Source organism: Cyrtonyx montezumae, unplaced genomic scaffold, assembly GCF_038088225.1.
Source record: "Cyrtonyx montezumae isolate F1298 unplaced genomic scaffold, pur_monq_1.0 scaffold_1, whole genome shotgun sequence".
NCBI classification, from domain to species: Eukaryota; Metazoa; Chordata; class Aves; order Galliformes; family Odontophoridae; genus Cyrtonyx; species Cyrtonyx montezumae.
Genome location: NW_027071825.1, coordinates 6248979 through 6258446, shown reverse-complemented (window position 1 = coordinate 6258446; position 9468 = coordinate 6248979). Strand labels below are relative to the sequence as shown.

Genomic DNA, 9468 nt, shown 5'->3' with positions numbered 1-9468 from the left:
GTAGTAATCCAAGCACTGAAGTTACCTGGAAGTAAGAAGTCCTTAAATAGATTATCAGAAAGTCCAGAAAGCCAAGGGTACTTATTTACTAAATGATTATGCTTTTACATTAGAAGAAAGTGACACTTTTAATTAGTGTTCAAGGCATATGGTGAATGAGAAAATAAGCTTATTTCATGCAAACAGAAATCGATGCAAATAACCTTTCTCCTCGTATAAAAAGGGATGACTTGAAACTCAATACATATTCAAGAAGGTTAAGTCATTACTGCATCACTTTAATATTAGTTAAAAGCCAACAAAGAAAACCACTACTCTGCATGTACTTACTCAGCAAGGATTGCTATGTGTGAGAGAATTAGCTGATACTTTGTAGGTAAAACATCCAAAGAAGCCCTGGTCTGTATTGTGCCTTTAGTATTTACTCAGTGTGAAACTTGTTGGGTTGTGCCTTAGTGCAGGTAGTGGCTGGGGAGCCCGTAATTCTCATAGCTATGCCGTCTTGGCCCACAAAGGCATTTGGTGTTTATCTTTGTTTGTAGCTCCTTCTCACACTTCTATTTTACTCTAATATATTTCTAACTCCTTTAGTAACAGCAACTTTTAAGAGTTTGTATAGTACTGAGCACAAAGGATACCAGTCTCGTTCTGGCCTCTGGGTGTTGCTGTAGAGCACCGAGTAGATTTGTCTTTTGTAGTAATGTAAGTACTCCTTGAGGTATTTGGCCTTAAATAAAGGGGGAGGGAGGGGAGCAGCTTGTAGATGTGGGAATGAGGAGTCTGATAAATTAAGGGATTCATGCACTGTTGAAAAGTGTATCCTTCCCATGCATTTTTCAGTTGTGTGCTTTGGTGCGTGCAACAGTGATTTCATAAATGAATTTAAGCCAAACTACGTCATGGCATTATCTTATCAAGTTGTCTGCAGATTTGCTTGGAGGTATAGTTAGTATTTTCTAACAGACTCTACCCACATGTGAATTATTTACATGTTGGATTTTGTGTTTTCCTGAAACACTGTCACGCTGAACTTGATGCTAATTCTGTTCTGAAGTACAGACCATTTCAGTGGGTGCATTTTCCTTTCTAATTACATTTTGTTCTCTGAACGGATTGGATTTTACCATTTAGTTCATTTTTGCTGAATGAAATGGCCCTGTGTAAATTTTAAGGTCCCTTTAAAAAAAGAAAAAAATCAATGGTTGAAGTTTTTGGTTTTTTAGTTTTATTTGGGCTCACTTCTGGAGAGGGAAGTGCACAAAGCAGCGCGAATCGTATATATGCATTTAAATCATGTAAGTGCTCGCTAAGTGTAGGGGTGTGGGTTCTGCTGTATAACACAACCTAAAGCAGTTCCAGGAAGAAATCTTTAAGATGGTTACTTGAATCTGTGTACACTGCCCACCTGGTGGTTATGGAGTGAACTGTTACTTTAAAGAATAGTTTAAACAACAGCCATGTTTGGGGCAGGCTAATCTTGCAAAGAGAGCAGTACATATAACAGGAGTCTACTGTGTGATAAGGGGAAAATTCAGCTCACTGACTAGATGTTTTAATGTGCGAACTCTAGGGAAATAACATATTGACTATTCTGTTGTGCGCAAGAAAATTGAAGAACCCTTTGCAGACAGAGGGCTTGCAAAGGATTCTTTCTGTTTCTCTTAACCAAAATCTGTGGCAAGATGTTTGAAATCAGCAGGACGCTTAATGCTGCTTTGTTAAATAATGAGGTAATATTTTGTCACTTTTTCTGGGCAGCATCTGCTTTTTCTCCTTTTTCCTATGTTTGTGAAGGCTTCAGAATAATCTTCTGAAAGTAAGAGATTAAAAAAATCATTCTTTGATTTATTACGTTGTTTTTCCTTTTGATGCTTTTGGAGAATTGGGTTGTCTTTTATTTGCGGTTTCAGTCGGCTGCTGTTGCCTAGGACATTATGCCACGTAAGGCTTCTAAACTGCACAGAGTAGGTAGTTATTAACGCTGAATTGGCTTCTGGTATAGTCCATCTGGGCTCTGTATGAGAGAGCTTGCTAGCGGCTACTGATGCTAAGATACCCGCAACCTTTGGGATGTATGCGTGGTGGAGAGGGGCTCAGTGATATGAGATCACTTCTTTTAAGGGAAACTGTCATTAATGAGTCAAGAAACTGCTCATTTATGGTAAGGAGAGGGAGGGGGGGGTGGGGGGGCTGGGAAACAACCTTGTGATTTCATTTTGATATTGGATTAGCTGTTTAAGACAAGTTTCTATTTTGTGGGGATGGAAGACTGCATTAAAAATATGCTCGCTGGTGGATTCTGGAAGGGCTGTATTGAGAATTTGATGCTTTACAAATGTGTCACAACTGTGCTGCCGTGGCCAGGCGCTTACCCTGAGAGATAAATGGTACTATTGGAAAGACAAGAATAAGGTTGACTTTTTTTTTTCAACAATAGGATTCTGCCTTTGTCTTTATGGAGGGAGGCCTCTGAGGACGGTTGAGCGTTTTAGTGCTGCTCGGAAAGCCTGTGTGTGGGGTGCTTTTGGGGAGCGCGGTCGGTGTGCAGAGCACCTGGATTTATAGATGAACTGATGATATTTTTTTAGGAGAGCAGCGTGCAATTATTGTTTCAGAAAAATGGCTGAATCTTCTGATATGCATAACCAGTTTATAGCAACAAAGTAAGCTCAACTTGAAATGACAAAAATAATTTCTGGGTTCCTTCTTTAATTGTTGTTAACCCAGAAGAGACCTTCGGTAAAAAAAATTTGCATTACAAATTTAACTTCAATATTCAATGTATATTTGCACGCGAATGTATGGTAATAAAGCGGCTCCGTAGCGTTGTGCTGCCGGTGTGTTGGGTGAGTGGGTCACCTAAATATTTGAGTTAGGAAATGGATCTTCTGGGCGAGTTTAATCTCTGCTAGTTTTCACCAAGCTAGAAATGTGCTCAAAAAGATGTGTGGTGAGAGAAACCCTCCACAGCCTCCTTACATTGTTCTTGTTTTAATTGAATTCAGTACTCATTCCACAGCTGGGTTGTGCGATGTCTTGTAAATGCAATTTTCTCCATGCTGGGTCGGTCTGGAGCTGGGCTTTGTAAGCTGACTGTATTTCATACACTGTATTCGTGTGTTCTGTGTGTATGTGACCGAAAGAAACGTGAAGTGTACAGCGTGTCAGCTCTGAGCTTGAGCAGCTCCAAGGGGTACATTTACAATGAAAAAATAAAATGCAACTTCTAGAGCAGTGGTTATCCAGTTAGGTATTTTTGAAGGCGTGTTTAGTGGCTCGTACGGAGGTGCCCCTCTCCGAAGGAGCTCCGTGGATTTGTAGCGGTGCTCATCCCACTGCTCCGCTTTTATCTCGGGCTTGGGAGTGCTCCCGTCCGCACTGAATTGTGAAGGACCGTCTTCACTTATGGGAACGCCCGAATGGTGGAACGATCCCTGTGTGTGTGCGTAGATCGGTATGCTTTACTGGGAGCGAATGCGAACTCCAGGTCAGTTGTGATGAAAGGATGCCGTGCCTCGGTGGCATGGCCAACCTGCGAGCAAGGAATCGCGGAACGTGGAATACGAAGGCGCGCCGCTCTGCGAGAGCGGTCGCTAACCCGCCGCGCTCGGGGCGGCGAGATGCGCTGCGTGGGGCGGCGGTTCTGACAGCGGAGGGCCGCGGGGGTGTGCGCGCGTGTGTGCGCGCGCCGTGATCTCGGGCACGCTCCGCTCGGCACAATGCCGGCCGAGGGGCGTCGCGGCGGGGCAGGCCTCGCGCGCGGCTCGCCGTCGGGCGGAGGCGCGGAGCGGCCGCGCGGTCCTTAACGAGCGGCGCGGTTCGGAACCCCGCCCGGTGCCGCTGCGGGCGGAGGTCAGCGGCTCATTAACACCGTCAATCTGGCGGCGGCTCATTTCAATAGCACCTGATGTCGCGACGCCTCCCCGCGCGGCGGCGGCCAATGAGCGCGCGGGCGCCGCTGACAGATGGGGCCATAAATGGGCGCGGCGCGGGGCCGGCGGCAGCAGCGCCAGCAGCGGCAGCGCCAGCAGCGAGCGGGCAGCGCGGCCCCACCGCCCGCCCCGCGCCTCCAGCGCCCGCTGCGCACACTGTGCTTGGTGGATCTTAACAAATACCAATAAAAGTCAGGTCCCCGAAACCTTAGCCAGTCTGTAGAAGAGTTGAAGCCTTTCAAGACCCAATATTTGCCATTAAGAATGGTTATGGTAGGTATTGGTAGATTTAAGCTCGGGTCGCAGCGGGTGTCTGTAGAGGTAGACGTAGAGGCTGACATAGATTTCCCCAAACGTGCATCGCTCTCCGCCTGTTTCACACGGGGGTGGCTTGCTGTGCTTGTCCATGATTTCTCCCTCTCTCTCTCCCTCTCTCTCTCTCTCTCTCTCTCTCTCCCTCCCTCCCTTTCATATTTAATGTCTGCGCGTCCTTTAATAAAGGATGTACTCTCGTTGCGAGGTGGCGGCGGTGCGCTCGGAGCGGAGCGGAGCGCTGATGCCGGGCGGTGCGTGGCGGGCGCGGGGACGGCGGCTTTGTGCGAGCGGGGGGTGCGTGCACGGCGGCGTTCGGAGATGCGAAATCCTCGGGGGGGGGTGGGGGAGAGGGGGGGGAGGAGAGGGGAGGACAAAAAAAAGCCTCGATTGGTAATTTTCTTTTGGTGGACTGCGCAATAGGTATGGTAATTTTAAAAGCGAGTGATTTATATGAGCTTCGGTAAATGCTGCATATTGTATTTCAAAGAGTTTCCTGTCATGACCTCATAAAAAGAGGAGGAGGCTGTGTGTGTTGCAGCGCCTAGTCTATGTCGATTTTGTTGCATCGCTGGGCAGCCGCGCTGTAAGAAGGAATGTCAGCTTTTACATAACGCTCTCTTTGCTTCCGACTCGGTGAGGGGCTCTGAGGGTCCATCTTGGCGATCCCAGATGGAGTGGAATGGCCTGAAGATGGTAAGTGAGCGCGGCGCCTCGCCCCGCCGCACCGCACCGCGCGGGGCTCTTTGTTCGGGAGCCGCCACCGATGGCGATGGGCAGCGCCGCGCGGGGCCGGGAGCGCCGCGGGGGGTGCGGGGAGCCAGGTAGTGCGGGGCTGCGCGGGGCCGGGGGCCGCGTTCGGTGCTCTGTTTTCATCTTTTTTTTTTTTCTTTCTTTTTTTTTTTTTTATTCCTCCTCCATACCGAGGAGAAGGGAAAAGCCATATTTCTGCGCGGATAGTAATTCTATTTTTAGCCCTCGCTGGCAGCGGAGGGACCCGAGCCGCGCTCTCCCCTTTTGTGCTCGCCTTGTGCAAAATGGCACGATCGCATCCCGGGGGCGGGGGGCCGCGCACAATGCACCCCCGCCCGGTCCCCTCGCCGCCGCCACGGAGCGCGGCCGGGGAAACAAAGCGGCGGTCTTTTCCCTTTCTTACAGGATTGCCTTTGTCTGCCTGCTTGTTTTGATGGGTGTAAAACAAATAAGATTAGACTGAGCAGCCGAACTGAAAGCGATAGCTGGGAGGAAAAGCCAATGAAAGGTTGCCGGGGAAACGAGCAGAGGGGAAGCTGAGTGGGGGAGCAGGTGGCAATCATGTGGGAATACTGCAAACAGTGTAAAAAAAAAAAATCTAAAAAAAAAAGAAAAAAGCAGGGGCTACCTCGATTATCTGTGCTATTCTTTGTGGCAGTCACAACTTTAATTATTCTTTATAAATAGGTGTTAATTACATTTCTGGCTCAGGCTTACAGTGATTTCTAGAAATCTGTTTTTAAGCATCTGTTCTTTCTCCTTTGCAAAAGAGGGTTATCTTTTTTTTTTCTCCCCCCCTCCCTGCTGTGAAATTGTACGTGCAAAAAATGGCAAGGAATCCTGCGAGGCAGTATAAAAAAAAATGTAAATTATATTGAATGAAGTTGACAGAGGTATAATAGTGAACTCCCACAGCTGATAGCTTCTGCAAATCATTTCTTAGAATTTTCCAGCAAATGTCCCTATGAGAACAGTAGGTAGAATGAATTTACCCTAAGCAGTGATTTTGTGTTAAGTGATATTGGTATTTTTACAAAATCAGATGGTTATATGGCAGAATAATCAGTTCAGGGGAGTTCACCAGATCCTACAGTTTATGCGCTGAGCAGAATTTATGAAAATAATGGGATTATTTTCCTCTCCATCTCCAGCCCCACCTTTAGCCACCGTCTATTCTCCATCTGCTGTAGCAGTGCCACTTCCAATGGCAGGCTGCTCGTGGCAACTTTACTTTGTGAACTGCCGCTGAATATTCTGCTGGTGGTGATGGGCTCTCATTGTGGTGGCAAACAATGTGAAATAGCAAAGTGCGTCTTTAAGCGAGAAGCGAGGCTGTTGGTGCTGAAGCGTTAAACGACGTAGCGGACTACCGAGCGATAGACGGTAGTGTAAAAGATACAGAAATGTGGTTGCCCAGAACGTGCTCATCTATCTCACATCAGGAGGCACAAGAGAAGCGGAGCACGAATACAGAACACGCCTTTCTTTCTGCCTTCATTTTCAGATATATATATATATATATTTACTTTCTTCCTTTCTCTCGTGCACGATTACTTCAAATGCAAATCGGAGTAGGGACGTTTGTGCTCGATTTAAGTAGGGATAAAAAGAAATTAAATCCCCCTTCTGATTTGCTTTGTTTTTAGTACCGCTTCTGCTGCAGTCCTTTCTGTAAAGAAGTGACTGAATGGCCCTCTGGAAGCTGCGCTGCTTTACATTGTAAAAGGGGAAAATCTTGAGGGGGTGTGTGCATGTGTAAAATTGTGTATTTTACAGCCTGTCCGTGTGCAGAGATGTGTTCTGACAAGTATTATAGCTGTGTGTGAAAGTAAAATGATTTTTCTTCCATCTGAAACAGAGATGCTGTGTTCTAAATCTGTTAACTTAGTCATGCCAATAAATAAGGGTGCCTTTATTATACACAGCTGCATTGTTTAAGAGTCATCAGCTAGCACTTACATTTTCATTTTTTGTTCAATTTGGTATTTCTACAAAGATTTAAAAATGTAGTCCTTGTTTTATGGCGCACGTGTTCCTGCCTCAGTCGTCTTCTTTTCTTTGTTTTAAGATGATATTAATGAATACAGCTTGCACATAGTGGCATTCTTTCTGTATGTAAGGGTTCACACTGTAGATCTTCGTATGGGAAAATAGCTGTGAGGTTTGTGCAATTAATAGTTAGATTGCTTGACTATATATCTATAGAAAGATAAAAACATAAAACACCTTCCTGTCTAAATAAAAAGGTGGAGAAATTGCAGCTGTGTTTAGACCTTTTTAAAAAAGAAAAACGTTGCTCTCTTGGTGAACACCTAGTCAGGAGGGATGAAATTCAGAATTTGGTTTTGATGCAGTGTGAATCCTGCCTATCAGTTTAAAATCCTGACTCCATGTACTTCACTAGTCAAGTTCCTATGTTAGGCACAGAGATGTTTCTTGTGTCTCTCTGCTGTTGACCGGCTTGTTTGCCTCCTCTGCTTTCTTCCTCTTGATTAATTTTTCCTTTTTGAGCTCTCGAAGTGAGCCCAAGCTGTTGTAACAAAGGGTGGTTACAACGAATTAGAAGGGGTGTACTTAAAAATCCCGCTTGAATGGGTTTGGAATAGTCTTCCTCATCTTTATTTGCTCCTGATAAATATTTTGACTCTATTGATAAAGAGAATCCATTTGCGTTAATCTTTGCACATAATAATTTTTGGAAACATCTTGTAGGTTACGGTGACTTTTTCACCAACCTTCTTCCTTGAAATGCTGTGAGGGTATTAATTAAATGCAGGATATCTTCTGCGAGCGATTGTCATACTGGTGGTACATAACCTGGAGCCTCTCTGCTCCCCGAGGTTTCTTGGAGGAAATAGTCTGATTGCATCCCACGTTCTGGCAGTGGAATTTGGTGTTTTCTCTAGGAACTTGCACTTTCAAAATATTTCAGCAGGCACTCCAGGCAAGAAATGGGCAGTGGTAGAGGATATTGTAGTGAAGGCGATGCAGATAACATGACAAATCTACTCGTCTGTTTTGGCAATCTGCGTCCACTAGACAACTAATTTACATGCCTGGACACATTAAAATGTACATTTGTTTGTCTGTGGGACAGCTGACTGGATACACTTGGATGCACTGGCAAATACTGCAATGCAGTATTTTTTCAATGTCATTGAGTTTTTGGGGGGGAATTGGGCTCAAAGTTTTCTTTGCAAGTGAGGCGATGATAAAAACTGTCGTGCCTTTGTGAATGGTAGGCCAGGTTTTGCAGAATTTGCTTCTCTCCAGAAAGTCACCTTTGCAATCCTCTCCTTGTTTCTTTTCTTTCTGGGCAGGATGGAGGAAGAGATGAGCATGCGTGTGTTTTACGTGTGTTCATGCATGTGTCTTTCTATGCTATTCCAATGGATGCTAAAAGTGCTGGGATTGGGATGAGAATGGAAAGGGTGTTTCTGTAAGGTAATAACTCTAGAATTGTTTGTGCATGCATCTGGGTACCAAAAGCGTAAGACTTCCAAGTAACTCTGCATGTAAGACCTGTTTTAGCAAAACTTGCTAGAAAAGGAAAAAGGAAGGTAATGTTTACAGTTCAGTAAGAAAAATAGATTTAATTGTAGTGAAATCAGTGTTTAATATGGATTTAGGTGTAACATTTTAGTGCATTTAAACATTTGAGATATTGTCAAGTGAGGATGTTGGAGAAGTGGGCGTTCACATCCATTTCCTTGCTTGCTCTCTTTTCTTCCTTCAAATGATCCATCTTTCTAAACTACCAGAATATTTAAGGTACAGGGGGTTTTGTAGGTCACTTTCTTTACAGTAAGAATCAAAAAGGAGAGAGAAGGTCTCATTGTGTCAGAGGCAGTAATTGTCTAAAATTAACTGTCTAGAGAAGGAGGAAAAAGCTTGGGGGGAGGAATGAGGCACAAATACGTGAAACTGCACTGTGCTAAGTCAGGGAGATAATTAGTGATAAATCTGAGCTGGTGTAGTGGTCTATGATGCCCGTTAATTTCTCAGAACCTTGACTTTGCAGGTTTGTTACTTACTCTGTTCATGCCTTTAATTATAACCAGTTTGGGGTGATGCGTTGGGGCACTGAAGATGAGACCTTTTGTTTGTTGTTTATTTATTTGTGTATTGAGTGCAATAGTGGTGCAACATGGCTGTTAGAAATCAGGTGCTTTCAGATGAGATACAGTAAGAATGCAGTTAATTTTTTCAAGTACTTATATTGTTTTATTTGTAGCAGTTACTTGTGTAAATTAAGAATGAGCTCAGTAATGCCGGTGTTGGGTTATCTTTACCAAAAATAAAGACAGATCTGTGTTTTCCCTAATCATACTGGGTCTTCTTGTGAATTATTGCTTTTTTAAGGCCCCATAAAGCAGAGGAGGAGGCTGAGCATCTTTTACCTATTGTTCTACCTTCGATCATATCTTACTTGATGACTCTGTCCTCACTGAAGAGTCAAGAAATGCTGTGA

The 9468-nt window shown here is 44.7% G+C and overlaps 1 protein-coding gene across 6 annotated transcripts in view; it reads left to right on the top strand.

Moving 5' to 3' along the window:
• Nucleotides 1–1647: 1647 nt before the first annotated feature.
• ELAVL4 (ELAV like RNA binding protein 4) overlaps nucleotides 1648–9468 on the top strand; it is a 59580-nt gene continuing 51759 nt past the window's right edge. The window contains exon 1 of one of the 6 annotated variants that reach the window (XM_065739118.1): nucleotides 1648–1730. In XM_065739118.1, the coding sequence (XP_065595190.1) occupies nucleotides 1683–1730 (48 nt within the window). In that variant the 5' untranslated portion in view covers nucleotides 1648–1682. Of the gene's footprint in view, nucleotides 1731–2044; nucleotides 2162–4129; nucleotides 4206–4481; nucleotides 4499–4652; nucleotides 4941–9468 lie in introns of those variants that run through there. The other 5 variants (XM_065739109.1, XM_065739136.1, XM_065739144.1 and 2 more) reach the window with 5 other exon arrangements.